Here is a 20775-nt window from a genome sequence, read left to right as displayed (position 1 = left end):
TTTCAAAGAATCTTTGCCTGCTGTAAGACAGTTGTTTCTTGAGTTTGGTTTTCTCTCCAAATGCTTAAGCCTTTTTGTTTTGATTCCAATAGACTGCAGCCTCCCATTGCCTCACTTCTGCCCCGACATGCTGCTCTTTTCCCAGAGGCAAAGAAACTCAGATGGCTAAGTGGGAAAGGCTTTGGGTAACATGCTCTGGCTCTACTCAAACCCCCCTTTATTGCCCAGGGATACCTGGTCATGGGCTTCCCTGGAGGCTCAGACAGTAAAGAATCCGCCTCGAAATGCGGGAGACCTGGGTTCAATCCCTGGGTTGGGAAGATCCCCTGAAGGAGGGCATGACAACCCACTCCAGTAATCTTGCCTGGAGAATCCCATGGACAGAGGAGCCTGGAGGGTTAGCGTCCATGGGGATGCAAAGAGTTGGACGTGACTGAGTGACGAGGCACAGCACAGCACAGCACCTTGTCATAATCACAGCCTGGCCAGGACACCCTGGTGCAGGGTGCTCCCCACTGCTCCTCTCCTACTCCAGAGCTGTGTGTGGTTCTAAAGAGTGTGTTCTTACCTTTTGTTATACATGCCAAGGATGCTTTTTAAAAATAGTTGCCTCCCACCTCATTTTTTTTCTTTTACATTGATTTTTTTTGCCTTAATATTCTCCCTTTTCCCAAATAATCACAACAGAAATGAGTGGTCACTCCTTTAAGCTGAAACTGATGTTCTCAGATTGTTAAAGTGACATCTGGATAGAAATTCACATATATTAGAATTCATGCAGGAATACTCAAAATAGTTGAAAAAAGATACCTGCTTTTTTTTTTTTTTTTTCACATTCCCCAAACCCAGTTACTCAATTTAAAAATCTTTAATGGAATTGAATCTTGCTTTTCTTGGAGGGAAGGAACAGAACCTGATGGAGAGAAACAGGAAACGAAAAAAGCCAAGAATCTGAAAGGAAGTAAATCAAGAAGAAGGACTCTGCTTGTGGTTCTTTATATGTTGTTTTTATCTAAAGAAATGGACTCAAATAGCACCAAGCTTGGAGGCAACACAAGGCAAGCAATCATTTTTTGGGGTGGCAACGCCCTTCTTAGCGACCCCACTTTATTAAGGATGTTACCACTTATTTGTTCCAAGGGCTCCGTTTTTCTCACAGGGGACGGGCACTCCTCTTCTTGGGTTCAGGATTCGGGTCCTGCGGACATGCGGGACTTTTCTTGGCCAAGACAATGTCATCAACAGTCAGGAGCTGTTGAACCACGTCAGCCACGGCTCGAAGTCCTTGGGCTTTGGCTATCAGGGTGTCCCACACTTCTTCCTGGGCCACATTTATTATCCCCTCGACCCCCACTCCTATGAGGAAGTTTCCAGCCTGGTGAGCTCCGTTCATTTCTGCCATCACGTGAGGGACAGCTAAGCCCGCGTTCTCTGCCAAGGTTTCCGGAAGAGACTGCAGGGCCTGGGCGAACGCCAGGAAGGTGGGGCCGTTGGGCCCTTCCAGTTTGGTCCCTGTCTCTGAGAGCATCTTCGCCAGGGCCATCTCTGTGGCCCCAGCTCCGGGGAGCAGTCTGGGGTCCTGGCACAGCTGGAAGTAAGCGTCAATGCCGCTGTAGGCGGCCTGCTCGGCCCCCCGCAGCCCATGGGCGGTGGCCCCCCTGAGGACCAAGGTGAGGGCAGGGGTGCCTGTACTCTCCCACTCAAACACCACGGCCAAAGCTTCTCCCAGCTCCTGCCCGTACACTCTCTGACACTTCCCTGGCTCCAGCGGAGGAACGAGGTAAGGCGTCAGAGGGGTGCGCAGCACCTCACTCAGATAAACCATCTCCCGCCGGGACGCGACCTGGATCACCATGAGGCCGTACTTGTCCGCGTGCGTGAGGGTCTTCTCGTCGATGTCCCCCGAGACCACGACCACGTTAGCCGCAGCGGCCAGCTGGGCCACCTGCTTTTCTATCAGACTCTCGCTGCCTTTCCGGAACCGGATCAGGTCATCGGGGCTGGAGAGCCGGGCGGTGGCCGGAGCAAGGGGGCGGGCGGGCCCGAAGTCGCAGGCCAAGAGAGCCACGCGGGCACCACTGAGCACCATGGTCACCTGGCCGCAGGGCTTGCCCGGCAGGGCCAGGCCGGGCAGCAGGCACGAGTCCTCCTGCCGCGCGCCGGGCAGCGCGCACACGCCCACGCGCTCCGGCCGGAAGCCGCCGTCCAGCTCCCGCGTGGCCCAGCACGCACGCGCCACCAGCCCGGCCAGGTGGTCGGTGCGCCAGAGCGCGTGCGTGTTCATGACCGAGCGCAGCGCCCAGACCGGGTCCTCCAGGGGCCCCAGCGCGCGGACAGCCAGCGACGGCAGCAGGGCCAGCGTCTCTGCGGCCACCGCCGCGTAGGCCTCGCGGAGCTGGGCGCGCGGCAGGCCGGCCCGAAGCAGGCGCTCAGCCTGTGCCAGCAGCGCCTGGGCCAGGAGGACCACGAAGGCCGCGCCGTCGCCGCTCTGCTCCGCCTGGCCCTGCGCCGCCTCCCGTAGCAGCCGGGCGGCCGGGTGCTCCAGCTGCAGCGCCCGCAGGATGGCCGCGGCGTGCCCCGTGAGCACAGTGTCGCCTTTGGCGGTGACCAGGAGCTTCTGCCGCCCCTGGGGCCCGTAGCAGGGCCGCAGGACTCGGGCCAAGGTGTCTGCCGCGGCCAGGCTGCTCAGCAGGTGCTTCTCCTCAGCCGGCAGCCGCTCGGGCAGCTCCGGCGCAGTTGGAGGAGCTCTGCGGTCCATGGCGCGCGCGGGGGCCCAGCGGGCCGCACACACGCGCTAGAACAGCCGCGAGGCGCCCAGAGAGGCGATCTTTGAAGGCTCTCCAGGGGTCAGAGGGAAAAGCAGTCTCTGGAAAAGTAGGCACAAGGGTGATCTGCTGAGACCTCAGCCCTAAAACCACCCCCACGCCCCCGAGTTATCTGCAAAGGAACGAGCCTGCGGGGCCTCTGGAGTTTGTGTGCTGAAACAGATCTTACCTCGATTAAGTCACAGAGTGGCACACGGAACCAGGCAGGGAGTGAGGTCACAGAAGGACGGACCATGAGTTGGGAGGCTCTGGGGCAGGCGGCTGTCAGGCCTGTTGTCCAGCAGAGAAAGGACACCGGTGCCCGCGGCCCCGGAGTTTCTTTTAAACTTTCAAGACAACAGATGAGGACAGAGAAGAGAAAACCAAAGGAAAACACCCACTCTCTTCAGATTCTGGGTGATGCTGTGGCTCCTGTTTGGTTGGTTGGGGGTTTGTTTGTTTGTTTGTTTGGAGAAGGAAATAGTTTTGTTTACTTTTTGTGCAGTACTCTGTAACCCTAACCACCTCAGTTACCTGTGTGCCCAGGCCTCTTCGGCTACCTTATCCTCATCAGGTTCCTTAAGGTGTCTGCTGGCCTGTTTGTCTTTCAAGCTGCAGGAGTGAGAACCTGCCCAGCATAGGACAAGTCTTCCCAGTGACAGTGACTGACCTGGCAAAGGCAGGTCAAGACAAGGGAGGGCAAGAGGCCAACAGCCTGCAGACTAATAGACATGGTCGCAGAGGAGTGAGAGTGAACGGGAAGGCGGGAAAGCAGAGCGAGCGAGACTGGGCCTGCCACCCTCCCCCTCTGCCCTTAGAATCTGAGCTCCCTTCTTCCGACCTCCCTCTCTTCCTTCTCCTGCTCTTTCCTTTCTGCAAGTGGCACCTCCTGGAGTAATGATTGCTTCTTTTTTAGTCTGTGTAACAAGTATTTACGAGCATCCAGCTCATAGTTCAGTGTACTGGGGACACAAAGATGGCAGGCATGTGAGACCGGTGCAGCAAAGAGACTGGTGCCACATGAGTACAGCTTCCTTAGGTGTTGGGGCGCTAGCTGGCGGTGATGAACCTAGCTGTTAAGATTAGGGAAAGACCTGTGACATCCGGGAACCTAAAAAGAAATGACAGAAATGAACTTATTCACAAAACAGAAACAGAGTCACAGACGTAGAGAAGGAATTCATGGTTACCAGCCGGGAAGGATGAAGGGAAGGGATCGTTAAGGAGTTTGGTATACACACTGCTTGTAAAATGGATCACCTGCAAGGTCCTACTGTACAGCACAGGGAACTCTGCTCAGTGTTACGTGGCAGCCTGGATTGGAGGGGAGTTTGGAGGAGAATGGGTACGTCTGGCTGAGTCCCTTGGCTGTCCGCCTGAAACTATAGCAATATCAGCTATACTCTGATATAAAATAATTTAAAAAAAATTAGGGAAAGAGAGAAAAGCCATTTTTCATTTGGAAAAACTGTTTTTACTTCAATTAATGGCGAATGAAAAAGGAAAACTTCTAAAAACTAGAACTCTGAAACTGATTATACCAGGCAGGATTGGTGATAGTTTGGTGAGTGTTGTTTTAATATTTCCACAGACAAATGGATAGTAATAAAGAAAAGGAAAAGGATGTCACATGAACGTTAAATACAATTAAAGCTAAAAAAGATAAATTTGGAGAAAAATTTTTCTTTGAAAAGCAACTTGATTCCTTTTGTAAAAATAATAGCCATTCATCACACAACTATAAGGAAAAACAACAAAGAAAGTAAACCTTATTTGGAATCCCAGCCCAGAGACAGTATTTGTTTATATTTTGATGAACATTATTACATTATGCCCATATGTATATACTGATTGTTGTGGATTTACACAGTTTTACATAAGTGGGTTCAGTTCAGTTCAGTCGCTCAGTCGTGTCCGACTCTGTGCGACCCCATAGACGGCAGCCTACCAGGCTCCTCCGTCCTTGGGATTTTCCAGGCAAGAGTACTGGAGTGGGGTGCCATTGCCTTCTCCAACATAAGTGGGTTACATGATACATATTGTATATGATTTACTGTAATAATTTTCCCCTTGATATTATCTTGGATGAGAAGTCTTTCTTAGGACATACTATGTTCTCGGAAGACCGTGGGCAACTATTTTACCTTTTTAGATTTAAGAGACTCCATTAGAAAAGGTGTGATCCTCCACACCCGGTTTCTGAAAGCCAGTAACGCTGAGAAGAGTGTCACGTATCGAATGCTGGTTATAGGGGGCAAAGATGACTTGCTTGTTTCCTTATAGCGAAGTAAAATGTAAAGACCAACAAAATGTAGCAAAGTATCGGTGTATACTTGTATACCTTGATATAAATAGTTTCTTTTTTAAAGTTAAATACTCCTGTAAGGGATCATCCTGGAGAAATATCAATAACCTCAAATATGCAGATGACACCACCCTTATGGCACAAAGTGAAGAGGAACTAAAAAGCCTCTTGATGAAAGTGAAAGAGGAGAGTGAAAAAGTTGGCTTAAAGCTCAACATTCGGAAAACGAATATTATGGCATCCGGTCTCATCACTTCATGGGAAATAGATGGGGAAACAGTGGAAACAGTGTCAGACTTTATTTTTTGGGGCTCCAAAATCATGGTAGATGGTGATTTCAGCCATGAAATTAAAAGATGCTTACTCCTTGGAAGGAAAGTTATGACCAACCTAGATAGCAAACTAAAAAGCAGAGACATTACTTTGCCGACAAAGGTCCGTCTAGTCAAGGCTATGGTTTTTCCAGTGGTCACATATGGATGTGAGAGTTGGACTGTGAAGAAAGCTGAGCGCTGAGGAATTTATGCTTTTGAACTGTGGTGTTGGAGAAGACTCTTGAGAGTCCCTTGGACTGCAAGGAGATCCAACCAGTCCATTCTGAAGGAGATCAGTCCTGGGTGTTCTTTGGAAGGAATGATGCTAAAGCTGAAACTCCAGTACTTTGGCCACCTCATGCGAAGAGTTGATTCATTGGAAAAGACTCTGATGCTGGGAGGGATTGGGGGCAGGAGGAGAAGGGGATGACAGAGGATGAGATGGCTGGATGGCATCACTGACTCGATGGACATGAGCTTGAGTGAACTCCGGGAGATGGTGATGGACAGGGAGCCTGGCGTGCTGCGATTCATGGGGTCACAAAGAGTTGGACACGACTGAACGACTGAACTGAACTGAACTGAAGGGATCATCTTAGCTGTATTTCTTAAAAGTAACATTTTCCCATTTACTTATTCAGCCACTCTCTTGGGCCTCTGCTGAGTCATAGGGGTAGACGGTGAATAAGGCAGACGTGAGGGGTGGTCTCCTGTGGACTTAGGCTGGGAAGCAGACAGCTAAGGGGGCCATTCATTACCAGCTAGGAGAGCTGTGATGAGGAGAGCACAGGTATTGTAGAAGCATCGAGGGGAACTGCAACCTTCATTATGGGGAGAATGGTGGTCAGGGTGAGGTGAAGTCTAAAGAGAGCTGAAGGGCTGTTCAGGTGGCTCAGCGATAAAGAATCTGCCTGCTGATGCAGGAGACGTGGGTTTGATCCCTGGGTCAGGAAGATCCCCTGGAGGAGGAAATGGCAACCCGCTCCAGTATTCTTGTCTAGGAAATCCCAGGGACAGAGGAGCCTGGCGGGCAAGCTACAGTCCCGCAAAAGAGTTGCAAAAGAGTCAGACTAAAACAACAACAACAGAAGGCTGAAGGGGGGGGAAAAAAGAAGTGGGAATTGGCCAAGGGCTGGCGGGGTGGGAGGGGCTGGGACAGCCTGGTGAGGTTTGGAGCCCACCAAAAATAGTCCTGAAGACTGGAGTTCATGGTGTGGTGCATGAAAGGAAGAACAGCACTTTGGCTGGAGGGTGGCAGGGACTCTAGAGGGCCTAGTGAGCCATGCTGAGGAATTTAGAATTCAACTTGAAGGCTGATGCGGGGCTGTAAGTTCCATGTCCATATTTATTTTTGGTTGTGCTGGGTCTTTGTTGCTGCACGGGCTTTTCTCTAGTTGGGGCGATCGAGGGCTACTCTTTCTTGCAGTGCCTGGGCTTCTCCTTGGTGTGGCCTCTCATTGCGGAGCACAGGCTCTAGGGCACATGGACTTAAGTAGTTGTAGCACGAGAGCTCAGTAGCTGTGGTGCATGGGCTTAGCTGTTCTACCGCATGTGTGATCTTTTCAGACCAGGGATCGAACCTGTGTCTCCTGTGTTGGCAGGTGGATTCTTAACCACTGAGCCACCAAGGAAGCTCTGAACTGAAATTTTTTGATGTACTTCTACACAGATCAAACCAACCACGGAACTACTGAATCTCAACTCTGTTACTATGTGGACACCATCGTTGTTAAATTCACTTTGATTTTATTTATTTGGATAAGTTGATTCCATGTAAAATAATGTAAACAACTTTTGTGTGCATCAAGAAGAGCTTGCATGCAGTTGACTCATATACAAATTTCTAACAATATACACCATGATCTGCTAAGATGGGTAGGCATCAATATAGGCTGTTTGGTGGTTATACTGCGTTGAATATTCCCACCCCACCCCTGCCCTCCAGCATTCACATTCTCTCCCAAAACCTCAGCATATGACCTCATTTGGAAGTAGGATTGTTGTGGATGTAATTATTAATAGAGATGAGGTCATACTGGTGGAGGGTAGACCATTAATCTAATATCCCTTACAAGAAGAGAATACACACACACAGGGGAGCACCACTCAGGAGGACACAGACACTCAGGGAAGATGCCACGTGATGATGGAGGCAGGTAGGAGAGGTGCATCCGCAAGCTGAGGGAAGCCAAGGACTGCTCGTCACATCCACGTCCCCCCGACACTGAGAGGGACGTGGAACTGATGCTTCCCAGAGCCCACCAGGAAGAACCAGCCCTGCCGACACCTTGGTTTTGGACTTCTAGCTACTGGGACTGTGAGAGAAAACATTTCTGTTGTTTTAAGCTGCCTATTTGTGGTCGCTTTTTGCAGTAGCCATAGGAAGCTAATAACAGTAGTCTGCATCAAGGAACCTAAGAAGGTGTGTGTGTGTGTACACTGGACGGGCCTGTCTGCTGCCTTCTCCCATCCCTGCCCTTCCCCCACATCCCCAGATGCATTTCTTTTAAAACTATGGTCTTGTACACAGTAAATATTTAATCTATTTATGTGTTTTCCCATGTTTATTTTTCAGTTGCCTGCCACCCTTTTTGTGGTTGTCTTGTTCAGTAGTGCCAGGTTTAAAGTATAGAACCCTAGAGGGCAAGATGCATATCTCTGTAAAATGAGCTCTGCTGCTGCTGCTGCTGCTAAGTCGCTTCAGTCGTGTCCGACTCTGTGCGACCCCATGGACGGCAGCCCACCAGGCTCCCCCGTCCCTGGGATTCTCCAGGCAAGAACACTGGAGTGGGTTGCCATTTCCTTCAAAATGAGCTCTAGACCATCTCAAACTCTGATACACAAGTTATTTCTGAAGGTGATTATTCTGTTTATTTCCTTCTCAGTTTCTTCCCTTAATTTTTCCACCACACAGTTACATGTACACAGGTACATTATTGAAATAACTTATGTAATACAATATGAATTTTTAAATTTAAAAATGCACTATGGACTAAATATGAACTCATAGTGGCTGAAATTCTTTTAAAAACATTTTTCCCCCCACTGAAAAATAAAGGACCAAAAAAGACAGCAATTACTGCAACTTTTAAAAGTGCAACTTTAATAGTAAAAATATGAACAGAAATTTTATAAGATCTAGAATTTACATTTTAGTGGTCTTTTTTTACACAATCATAAAAGTTTGGTTCCTAAAACCTTGAGGAATTTAAGACTATGGGAATACAAAAAGAGAGGGATACCATTTACTAGTGAACTTATGGGAAAGCCTCATAAATACTTTTATGTTCACTGAAACAAAGAGATAAAGACTGCTCTGTAAAGAAAGACATATCAATGGCATTTTATAGGCCTACAATTAGTAAGAAAGTCTACTACTGTACCATGAATTTTTATTTGGTCATTTGTATGTTAGACTCTTTGAGAATCTCCTTTGCTTATAGGAGTTTCATGAGATGTTGCTTTTTCTTTTTTGAAGATAACAACCCTCACTCCCCATCCACATTTTGAACACCTACTATATATTTGTGATTAGACTACATCTGCTCTGGAAGACTGATACAAAGAAATACAAGTGCAAGTCCAACCCTGTAGAGTTCCTTGCTGTTAACACGGTTGCATACCTACCCTGTTTTCAAGGTGCCTACTTAAGGTGTACTTACGTAGAGCTCCTTGCTGTTAACACGGTTGCATGCCTACCGTGTTTTCAACGTGCCTATTTAACATGTGTACTTATGTAGAGCTCATTGCTGTTAACATGGTTGCACGCCTACCGTGTTTTCAAGCTGCCTACTTAACATGTGTACTTATTACAAAGAGACATTCTTTTTTTTTGCATTTGGTCCTCCCAGGTGCTTGCTGACTTTCTGATTTTATAATTTTGAGGAACCCACCTTAGCTACCTGCCTCCTGGATTTTTGCCATTGTGGTCTCAAAGCTGTGTAATTTGGATGACAGAGACGGAAACAACTTTGAAAGACCTTTATTTATGTCGAATAAGTATTCCTTGAATACTTCCTCTGCATCCCGGGTTATGTTTTGCCTGCTCTGCCCTCAGCAAGTTCAAGCTGATGAGCCTCCCATCAGTCCTGTTAAAACAGCTCCCAGCCACCTGTCTGCTCACAGCAGCCAAAAGAATGGAAATTTAACATCGGGTTTACCTTCATCATCTGTCTTTCTAGAAGCACAGCCTCTGTTTCTACCCTTCCATTTATCCCGCCCACTTTTCTCTTCCCAGTCCCTAGGTGTTTCCTTTTAAAACTGTCTCCAGCAGGAGTGACTTGCAGTTTGCACATTTCTGACCCTTAATTTCTCCAAAGAGCTGACAAGTATACTGAAGTAAATTGCCCTGATGTAGAATTTTGTGCATATGAAACACACAGTTGGAAATGACTCTTCTCAATGCAGTACTTAACGAAGATAAACATTTGGATCGATAATCCAATTTTTGAAAGTATGTTTGCAATGTACAGAAAATGAAAAAGCGTGAGTAATAATAAGCATTAAATATATAACTTCTTACATTTATCATTAGTTATGTATATGTTGTATTTCAATAGACAAAGTCAGACACTTAAAGTTTGTATTTACCAAGCCAGCATCTCCTCAGTCTCAAATTGTAAATTTATTAAACGTGGAAAAGCCAGCACGAACCAAACCCTGAAGGAATTCAAATTTTTACTGTAATCCTCATTTCAAAAAACTATGCTTTAGTCAGAACAGGCTCTGGAAATCAAACTATATTTGCCTAAATAAGAAAACACAATTGAAAGTTTATATTCTGGCTACTGGGGAGGAAGTGAAGGCAAACGACAAAGCAGGAAAAACGGCGTATTATTCTTACCTTACACTAGAACTGTGTTGTGAAAACTGATGAAAATCCTGAGAATGCCTTGGGTGTCCGGCCTAGAGCGTGTGCCTGGAAAATGAGAGTTTGTCCCTGTGCTTTCGCAAACGGTTGGTTGCTAGTTCTTAGTATTTTGTCCCCATTCAAATCTACGATCTTTCCACTCCGCTAGTGAACGGGAAGGCAGGCTCACAAGAACACATTGTCCCAGGGTTGATCCCTGTTGGAATAAGCAGCCCAGGATCCCACCCACATCTGTAACTCTCCTTTCTGAGTAAGTGTCCATTTCAGGTTTCTGACCCTCAGCCCCGTTTTTCTTTCATCCTTTTCACGTATTTTAAGAGGCAGCTTACAACTCCTTCGATTTTTGTCCCCGCATCGCATCTCACCCAACGTTCAAATCGAGTTGTCGGTGTGTGTGTGTGTTTTTTTTTTTTTTTTACTGGTTTATTATGTCTTTCAGCCTTTTTATTCCTCAGAATGCCATCTTTTTGTCTGACAGCTCTATAAACCCTTTCAGGATCATTTTGAAAACGACGTGGCAATAACGAAAGTACCCCTGGAATAGGATTAGAACGAAGTTGCACTCCATTTCTTTCTCTCTACAGACGCGCATTAAAAAAACGAAAGAACGCTGAACGTGCGCCCGGCGCAGTCCCTCCGGGCCGGTCCCCTAGCGCCCCGCCGAGGGTGGGGCGGGGTGGGGTGGGGCGGGGGCGCCGAAGGGGGAGCCCGGGCCGGCCGCGCGCCGGGGCTCGACCATCTCGCATCCACCCGCCCTCCCGTCCGCGGCAGTGTGGGGGGGTGGGGGCGCCGAGCGCCTCCGGAGCGGGGACGCGGCCCTACCCCCGTCCTCGCCCTGCCTCCGCGCGCTCCCCGGGACCCCGATCCCGGACTCCCTCCTCCGCAGTTTGGCGTTCTCCCGGGGCCGGGGCCGGAGCCGGAGCCGCGGCGCAGCCGGGGCCGCCGCGTCAGAGGAGGAGGGAGCGGGGGCGGGGGAGGGGCGGTGAGGTCAGCGGCGGCGGCGCGTCCGCGGGCGGCGCATGCGCGGAGCGAGCCCCCCCGTGAGTGGCAGCGGCGGCGGCGGCGGCGCGCGGGGGGCGGCGGGGTGGGGGAAGGGGAGGGGGCGGGGGCGTCGCGGCGGCCGTGTGTGGGCGAGACCGGCGGCGAGTTTGAGAGGGCTGAGGTGCGGGGGCGCTCGGGGCAGACCCGGCGGCGGCCCTCGCGCGACGGCCCCGGTCCAGTGTGTGTGTGTCTGTGTGTGCGTGTATGTGTGTGGTACACGCACACCCGCAAAACTTCCTCCTTCCCAGCCCCGGAGAGCGGGCGCGGGCGCTGAGGGGCCGGCGCTCTCGCGCAGCCCGGAACCCACAACAACAACTGGAGCAGCTGTCAAAACTTCGCCGCCGCCGCCGCCCCGCCCGACGCGGCTCGCGCAGGGGAGGGGCAGCCGGCGGGGGGCGCGACCCCCGCCCGCGGGGCCGCAGCTCCCAGAACCGCGGCCCCTTTCTCCTCCCCGCCGCGGGCGGCCTGGGGGAGGGGCGCGGGCGGAGACCCCCGGGGCCGGCCGCCCCCCGCCCCCGCCCCTACCCCTCAGGAGCCCCGCCCCGCCCGGCGCCGCCCGCGCCCGCTCCCGCACCGCCCGGCGCCCGCCCGCCGGCCCCGCCCGCGCTCCCCGCCCCGGCCCGGCCCGGCCCGGCCCCTCCCTCCCTCCCGCCGCCCCGCCCGCCGCCCCCCGCCCGGCCCCTGCGCGCCGAGGTGCGCGCGCCCGCGCGTATGTGTGTGAGTGCGTGTCCTGCTCGCTCCATGTTGCCGCCTCTCCCGGTACCTGCTGCTGCTGCTGCTGCTCCCGGGGCTGCGGGAAATGCGAGAGGCTGAGCCGGGGAGGAGGAACCCGAGCAGCAGCGGCGGCGGCGGCGGCGGCGGCGGGAGGAGCCCCCCAGGAGGAGGACCGGGATCCATGTGTCTTTCCTGGTGACTAGGATGTCGTCGGAGGAGGACAAGAGCGCGGAGCAGCCGCAGCCGCCGCCACCACCCCCCGAGGAGCCCGGAGCCCCGGCCCCGAGCCCCGCAGCCGCAGACAAAAGACCTCGGGGCCGGCCTCGCAAAGATGGCGCTTCCCCTTTCCAGAGAGCCAGAAAGAAGTAAGTTGAGTGTGAGGGAGCCAGGCCGGGAGCCAGCGGCGGCGGCGGCGGCGGCCGGCCCGGAGCTGTCACCGGCGCGCCCCGGGCCCCGCCGCCCCCGCGCGCCCCCGGCCGCCCCCGCGGGGTGGGGGTGGGGGTGGGGCCCCGCCGGCCGCGCGGCTCCGGGCCCCGGGGGCGCCCTCCCGCCCCGCGCGCCCGCCCCGAGCCCCGCGCGCCGGCGCCCGGCCTCCCGCGGGCGCCCCGCACCGCCCTCCGCGGCCGGGCCCCCGACGGCCCGCGCCGCCGCCACACTTTACTTTTTTTTTAGTTTGGGCCCCGGCGCCGCGGTTTCTGGGGCTTCTGTGTTTGGAGAAATTTCTCGTAGCCGCCGCTGGGCCTCGCCGGCTCGTTGGCTATCCCAGCCCGAGGCGCAGCTGGAGAGTCGCGGGGCCGGCCTCGCGTTCGGCACCCCCCGGGCGCTCGCCGAGCTGTCAAAACGCCGGGGCCAGGTGGTCCCCCGGGCCTGCCGGCGGGCGGCGAGCAGCGGCCGGAGCCGGGCTGCTTTTGTCAGCCGGCCGCAGCTTTAACTTTCCTCGCCTCCCCACCCCCGCCAGCCTCGGGCTCCGGGGCTTCACCGGCGCGTCGGGAAGTCTCACGGCCGCTCCCCTCCCCCGCCCGGCCCGCACCGCCCGGCCCGAGCCGCTCAAACTCCGTGTGGTGGCCGCGCGGGGACCGCGAGCGCCAAGTTTTTGGAAATGTCGCTCCCAACCGCCGGCCGAGCGTGGGGAGCACGTTGGTGCAGCTCCGGACGGATGGAAACCGCGACCGAACTCGCCTCGAGGAGCCGCCTCCGAGCCGTGAGCGGGGCCGGAGCGGCTCTTGGGTGCTTCGGAGCCGGCACCCCGGGGCTGGGCAGCGCCGGTTTTCAGTTGTTAGAAATGCCTTTTTGCAGCATGGTTCTCGGACAACTTTGCCGGTGGAATCCAGAAAGCCATTTCGTACCGGGGAGTCGCCGAGCGCTCATGGCTCTCGAGGGTGCCGAGCAGGTCCGTGGCCGCCCTCGGAGTTGTGGAATGGATTGGGTGCTTACTCATTTCATTATATGGTCGTCTCCTGCTAGTGCGAGGGTGCAGCGGACGCAGCGGAGAGCAGCTCACTTACGGATTCTCTGGGTTTTTGTTCTAGTTTGGCTTTTTTTTTCTTCGGATGGGGTGCATTCATTTAGCAATAGCATTGTTAACGTTTGGTGATACATAGTAAAAATAGGAGTGTGAGCCCAGGCAGAGAACAGGGTTGTGGGAGCCCCATGAAGCCCTGGACTGGGTATGTGCTCCTTCTTGCTTCGCTGTCCTTGTACTGTGAAAGCGATTCAGGGCCTTCGACTTGCCTCCATATTTTATGGCCAGCTCTTACCTAGCTGTGATAAATCGCGAGGGAAACAAGTACAGGATGTATACAGTATTGCATTTGCTCCTTTGTGATACAAAAGTTGGGGGTTACTGTATCACTCGCATTGTAGTGTCTGATACAAAATGCCATTGTTATTCCTGTATTAACAAATCTGGAGAGGGAAGGTGCAGGTTTAAGTAATTTTAAACTTCTTTGCCACTTTTTTGGTATCCTTTAAAGCAACACATAGGAAGCCACAGTAGGGTTTTAACTTCATTACTTCCCATTTTCACTATTTCATTCTTTGTGAACATTAATTTTGGATTATTATATGTTCTAGGCTTGTTTTTAAATTTTTACCCTAGAAAGAGTAGACCTCTCAGTATTGTTCTCACCCTACGCATGCAAGTGTGTGTGTGTATGTGTACGTGTACACTTCCCCTGAAATTGCAATGAGCTCATTTGTATTAGTGCAGCTCCTGAGTGCACCGGGAGAAAGGTTGGTTTAGGGTATTGCCACTTTTATTATTTTAATTTTTATCGCTTATATTATGAAGGAGAAGGTAGTCCTCTGAGAGATTAAAACTTTTCTACAGAATGACAGTAATACATCAATATAAAAATCTCAACACTTTGGAAGATGTTTAGAACAATTCTAAATTTTGAGAGTTTTCTTTTTTAGATTTGGAAGCTGGAACTGTAGTCCTTACAGGTAATTAAGTCTAGTGGTAACTTGGATGGCTTCTAACTTTTTAGTGAATTCTTTAAAATTAGGTGTGTCTTTTGAAGAAGGAAATAGACTTTCCAGTTGTTTTGGAAATATGTAAATAGAAGCTAATATCTGAAATGGGAGGCAAGGAGAGGGGTTTTCAATTGTGTAAATCCATACTGTACTAAGATACATGCAGAAAAGACCATGTAGTTAGCTGGGTAGTGCAGACCCTGAAAGTGAAACCGATGTGTAATAAATGTAAATTAGGTTTGTAAATGTTAAAATTATGTGGAATTGCAAATAATTACCTCAGAAATGAAAATTAGTGTGTTTGTGGAATGCAGTGGAGATAAACGTGTTTAAATTGTCAGTGATATTTAGATGATCAGTAAGTGGGTTGTTTTACCCTAGAGAAGATGCCTTATGGCAGTATTTTTTAAAAGTAGGTTGGTGTATTTGTTTTGGTTTAAAAGAAAAAGCTAGCTATGGACTAATAAATACACATTGTTTTGAGTTTAAATTTTTAAATATTTAATAGGTAAGTATTTCTTGTTTTATAGTGTTAGATCATTTTTATGTTTTAATCACATTTGAAAAGCGTATGCGGTTACTGATTTTACAGTAACTATTGTTATTTTAAAATTATGTATACAGGACTACCCTAGTGGTCCAGTGGGTAAGACTCCAAGCTTCCAGGGCAAGGGCCCAGGTTCGATCCCAGGCCAAGGAACTAGATCCCACATGCCAGAACTAAGAGTTTGCACGTTGCAACTAAATCCCCATGCAGCTAAATAAATTAAAAATACATATATGTTTACAACCTAAAATCAAGAAATTTGAACTGAAGCTATTAATCTTAGAGGCAGAGTTTGAAAAGTGGGTATGAAAATAGGGAAATACTAAGTAGAACGGTCAGGTTTGCACATGTCTAAAAGTTCTTTTGCGCAGTAAGGACTGTCTGTCACTTGGTCCTTATCAGAGGTGCAGGTCTTCCCATTGGTGCGGAAGCTCCTGCTGCTGGGCAGGCACTACCAGTGCCTGGAGTTATTTTTGTTAAGGTTAAGGAAACTCTTCCTGAAGCTTCGGTTGGTTCTTTTCTTCCTGAGACTATATATTCGCATTACTCTGTTGGGAAGCCAAGGAAGCATTCCACCCTGTTTCTTACCAAGTCAGTAAAGTTGATGTTCAGCGTGGGGGTGGGTATGGGGATGGCACAGAAGCAGCATGTGGCGGGGATAGGATTTCTGAGGCTCTATCCTTGACCTTTTCTGAATAAACTTCTTTTACCCTGAACCAGGTTTCTTTTCAGAGGTCAGTTAGTGTTATTAGAAAGTCACCTTGAGCATTATTGTAGAAAAAAGGGAGGCAGAACCAGCGATGTCTTCCAAGGGACCAGCAAACATGGCGGCGCTGCCGGGGACTGTTGCTGCCCTGTGTTTGTAAGCACATTTCCCTGCCCCTCAGAGTTCTCATTTCTGTGGCTGTGAACTTGAAATCAGCAGAACGAAAACAAACAGAAAACTGCGTTGCGTTATAACATATGCAGTTTCATAAAACAGCAGTTTATAGTTAAGGGGTACCACTGTTGTCTGTGCTTTTTGAGATGATGCAAATTTGTAACTTTTATGATAGTTACTCTTTTTCTTACTTTTCACGAACTTAGATATGTGGGAATTTTCAGTAGTTACTGGTCTCTAGCACTTAATGGGCACTGAGATGCTTTAATTTACCTGAAGAGCTGATCCTGGAATGACAGCCTCTCTCATCTCTGAGGTGGGCTCATTAGCTTGCACTCGCCCTGCTGTTGGTCGTCTTCATGGAATCTCTCGTCTTTCAGAATGCATTTTTAGTCTAAAATACAAATTATATTTGATACAATATGATTATTAGTATGTAAACTTGGTCAACATGGATTTCCAGGTAAATTTAAAAGTATTAAAACAATTTGCTTTCTCATTTTACAGATAGGGGTTTAGTACATTTTCTTATTGTCAGTTAATTCTGCCATGCCAGATCTGTGGTCACTTTGCAGGGTGACAAGACACACTCCTCTAACCTCTCCTTCTCCTTCACCTTTTTGTGAAACTGCATATTATTTATTCCCCAGCCCAGAGTCAGATTCCCTCTGGGCAGAGAGCGATTGTCCAACCTTGTATTCTTGAGGCATTTGTGGTTATGACTGAGGGGCTTCAATGAAACGTCACTGACCTTCCAAAATGGAAACAGTCAGTTTTTAGTTATAGAGAACTTCAGATGCTCTCACCTGGTGAGGGGGTACGTGAAACCCTTGACAGCATTCGACATAGGTCATCTGTGAGACATTTGGACTGAACACAATTTTTAGCTGATACAGAATAAACTTTCTAAACTCTGTGTGTGTCCCTCCCATCCTCCCTCCCTCTCTTTTATTAAAAAAAAATAGTTTTGGCCCGTCTTTAAATTTCAACAAGCAGATTAATCCCTTCCTCCTTTATTTTAACATTTTCTGTATCATGTTTGTGCTGCAGTGTTTATTTTCAGAACTTCTTGGCAGTGTAAGTTCAAAAGTTGTGGAGTGAAATAGGGATGATTTTTTTTTTTTCTTCTGTTTGGTGATGGCCTGCATATAAATGTATACTTGTGGCTAGTGTGAATATTCAGTAGAAAGATTAATCTTGAATTTGTAATTGGCAATGTCAGTCTCCCCATTTGCAGAATTTAGAGGACTTAAGAACACAGGTTAAGAGAAGGAGGAATGACACAGCTCTTTTTGCACTTTCTCTAGAAAAAGCATCATGTAAAAGACAGGAAAATTGTTTGACTTTGCTTCTGCTATTAATTTAGTAATAGCAGTAACTATGATGCACAAATGTGGCAACTGTTTAAGTCTGAGAAATGCTTTTCTGTAACTTTTAAAATCTTTCATGTGACACCTTATTCAGAGAGCATGTAAGTGCCAAATGTATGCTGGGAGGGACAGTCAAATCTGGAAGAAGGTTTACTGTGGCCCAAAGGGTCCCCAGAAATGTGGAGGAAGCAGAGCATGAATTATACCTTGAAGAATCAATAACATTTAGCTAAATTGAGTGAGAAGAAAGTTGAGAGGGTGTTCCGGGGCAGCAGAGTGAATAAAATTATTGAGGGAAGTGTAAAAGGTGCTTTCTTGGTGGGGTGTGACTGGAACAGAGGCTTAATGTGGGGTTTGGGGCCAACCTGTGATGGTCCTTGAATGCAGGGCTAACGAGTTTGGGCTTTATAGTCCAGGCATTATAAACTTTACAGGGACCAAGTAGGTAATTTAAATGAGTTGCATGCAGTTTGTAAGCTCCAGAATGACAGCTGACATTTTTGAGGCCTTAAGTTGGGGAGAAAATGGTGAGTAAAAACAGTCTGAAGAGTCCTAGGGGTCTTTGTGCCTTGCTTAGGAGACGCTGAGAGACAGTTCTGGCTGATGGCTGCCACCTGAGACTGTGAGATGTTGCTAGATACTCTGGTTTTTCAACAAAGGCTGAAAACTTGGATCTTCATGCGAAATCTCTTGACTTCTAAGTATTTTCAGTTAAGATCTAAAATGCTATTTGTAGCTATACCTTGTGGGCTAGGTTTAATCTGTAGACCACCAGTGGACAAGTTTTTCACCTCTGCGATATGCCTGGACTATTTTATTTTTAAATTGAAAGTTTTAAAAGTAGATGTCTACAGTCTGCCTGAGGACAAGAATGGCTATTATTCTGTATTCTGCGCCCATCTTACAGTTGAATGTAGCCACTCTGATGCTTGATGATGTCTGGCATAGATGTCTACAAGACAGAAATGTCTAGAGTGTCGGAGGATTTGGGAGTAGGTTTAGATTAGGATGTGTGTGTATTCACCTGTGTCCGACTCTTTGTGACCCATGGACTGTAGCCTGCCAAACTCCTCTGTCCATGGGGTTTTCCAGGCAAGACTACTGGAGTGGGTAGCTATTTTCTCCTTCAGGGGATCTTCCCGACCCAGGGATCGACCCTCGTCTCCTGCATTGGCAGGCGATTCTTTACCACTGAGCCACCTGGGAATCAATCCCTAGTGTGATTTACTTGAGGTCACTGAGACTATGGAGAATGCGTGGAAAATAGTAAAAGGCTTAGAATGCTTCCTTACCCTTAGGAGATGGGGGGAAAAGGTCAAGAAAGCCTATAAAGGTGAGGAATGAGATGAGAATATATTCGCAGTAGAAATGGGCCAGTATACACATGCAGACATGCTCATGACAGCAGAGGAAGGTAGAAGGCTAGTAGACGAGAGTCGGCAAGAACAAAGCACCCATCCGTGGACTGCCACGCAGTTCTGATTTTAAACCGTTTTTCTTTTAAATTGAAGTATGATTAATTTACCGTGGTGCAGTTTCAGGTGTACAGCAGAGTGCTTTAGTTGTGTCTGTGTGTATGCTTTTTTAGATTTTTTTGTTATAGGCTGTTAAAATACTGAGTATAGTTCTAGATCCTTGCTGTTTACTTATACATTGTTATGTATATATTACATAACAGTAATTGTTTTTTATTTTGTACATAGTAGTATGTATATTGTATCCCAAACCTCTCATTTGTCACCCCCTCATTCCCTTTGGTAACCATAAATTTGTTTTCTATGTCTGTGAGTCTATTTCTGTTTTTTAAAAAAGTTCATTTATATTACTTTTTTTAGATTCCACATTTAAGTGTTATCACGATATCTCTGGCTTACTTGACTTGGTATGATCATCTGTATGTCCGTCCATGTTGCTGCAGATGGCTTTTTTTGTTGCTTTTTATGGCTGAGTAGTGGCCCACTGTGTATCTGCCACATCTTTGTTGTCCACTCATTTATTGCACATTTAGGTTGCTTCCGTGCTTTGCTTAGTGTAAACAGTGCTGCTGTGAACACTGGGGTGCATGTGTCTTTCCAAGTTAGTTTCCTCCAGATATATGTCCCAGAGTGGGATTGCGGGATCATATATCGTATAGTTTTTGTCAGGACAGAGAGTGGGTACCAAGATGGGAGTATATCTGGGATACATTTGTTGACTTGAGGAAAACTTTTCTCAAGAGTTGCAAAGCAGTAAGTTTATTACAAACTCTGTTTTGTACAAAGAATACAAACACCAACTGTGTGTGTATTTCCTGTACAGAAAATGATTTGGAAGGCTATGTAGTGAATATTAATACATATACTTGCATATGTACATCTGTGCAATATTTAAAAAGCCAATAAATTTAAAATCATAATCTCTTTTTAGAAATGAGAAAAGTACGTTCTTGGGATATTACTGATTCTAGAACTAAGATCACCTGAATTCAAATCCAGGTTCTGCTACTTGTTAACTATTTGTCGTTAGGAAGTAACTTTTCTGTGCCTTTGTTGCCTCACTTGCAAAGTGATCTTCCTACCACATCTAGTTTAGGATTATTGTGAGTTTATATATGTGTAGAATTCAGACCGTGTCTGGCACACAGGAAATGCTAGCCTGAGGTGGTATTATAAGAATTTGCTATTAGTGTTAACGGCTGCTGTCATCAGTGGTCATCAGGTGTTACTGTGACATCATTGATTATTATGGGCTGACATGTGATGAGGTACCAGACTCACTCCAAAACCACCACGGCGTCAAAAATAAGGTAGTGGTTATGTCGGGGGAGGCGGGCGATAAAGAGTGCCCTCCTACACAGCTCTCCCTGATAAAGAGAAAGTACAGAAACTTAGTCGGTAGAAATCTCTATAGAATGTTTTTTATTATGAATAACACATGAAAAGCAACCAGAACAACTTCCTAGAAGCTATGTATATATAAAAATATATACATAGTAATGTTATTACAAAATCATTAGAAAAACTTTTTTATTACGCTAACTTGTGAATGTTGTCATAGTGGTCTTTTTATTTTACATCTCTGCTGACCATGGTTTTATTAGTATGTCTCCCTAAATGAGATGAATTACTAGGTGGTTTTAAAATGATTTCTTATGTCTTTTTAGACTGAATCACTTTTAATCTTTACACCTCAGTGTATGTAACCTGTTTACATTAGTAACAATATAGTTGATTGTCAATGGTGAAGTTTGTGTGGTTTGGTTCTTAAGTGTTCTAGTGGAGCCTAGCAAAAAAATCTTGTTTGATTTCCTCATCTTTGGGGATCCTAATGACATGCACACGTGTTTGGAGTAAGTACCCGGATGCATGTGAAATAGCAATATGAAACATATGAAAGAATAACCATATTTTTTTACCTTAGAACTCTCATCAGTGAATTGTTCTACTAGGGTCGAAGCATTTGCTTAGTTACGGCCG

General features: G+C 48.2%; 2 protein-coding genes across 21 annotated transcripts in view; one reads left to right on the top strand and one right to left on the bottom strand.

The window, feature by feature from the left end:
* Positions 1–910: 910 nt before the first annotated feature.
* CCT8L2 (chaperonin containing TCP1 subunit 8 like 2) lies at positions 911–4270 on the bottom strand. The gene has a single exon (XM_010804685.4). The coding sequence runs from the start codon at positions 2756–2758 to the stop codon at positions 1154–1156; it is 1605 nt and encodes a 534-aa protein (XP_010802987.2). The 5' UTR covers positions 2759–4270; the 3' UTR covers positions 911–1153.
* A 7754-nt stretch (positions 4271–12024) lies between these two features.
* The window catches only part of KMT2C (lysine methyltransferase 2C), a 254958-nt gene continuing 246207 nt past the window's right edge, over positions 12025–20775 (top strand). For all 20 annotated transcript variants that reach the window (XM_024991270.2, XM_024991282.2, XM_024991266.2 and 17 more), the window contains exon 1: positions 12025–12413. In XM_024991270.2, the coding sequence (XP_024847038.1) occupies positions 12253–12413 (161 nt within the window). In that variant the 5' untranslated portion in view covers positions 12025–12252. The remainder of the gene's footprint in view (positions 12414–20775) is intronic.

Source organism: Bos taurus, chromosome 4 (genome assembly GCF_002263795.3).
Source record: "Bos taurus isolate L1 Dominette 01449 registration number 42190680 breed Hereford chromosome 4, ARS-UCD2.0, whole genome shotgun sequence".
In the NCBI taxonomy this organism is placed as follows: domain Eukaryota; kingdom Metazoa; phylum Chordata; class Mammalia; order Artiodactyla; family Bovidae; genus Bos; species Bos taurus.
The sequence above is the reverse complement of the archived record's forward strand: the minus strand, read 5'-3'. Positions and strand labels throughout refer to the sequence as shown.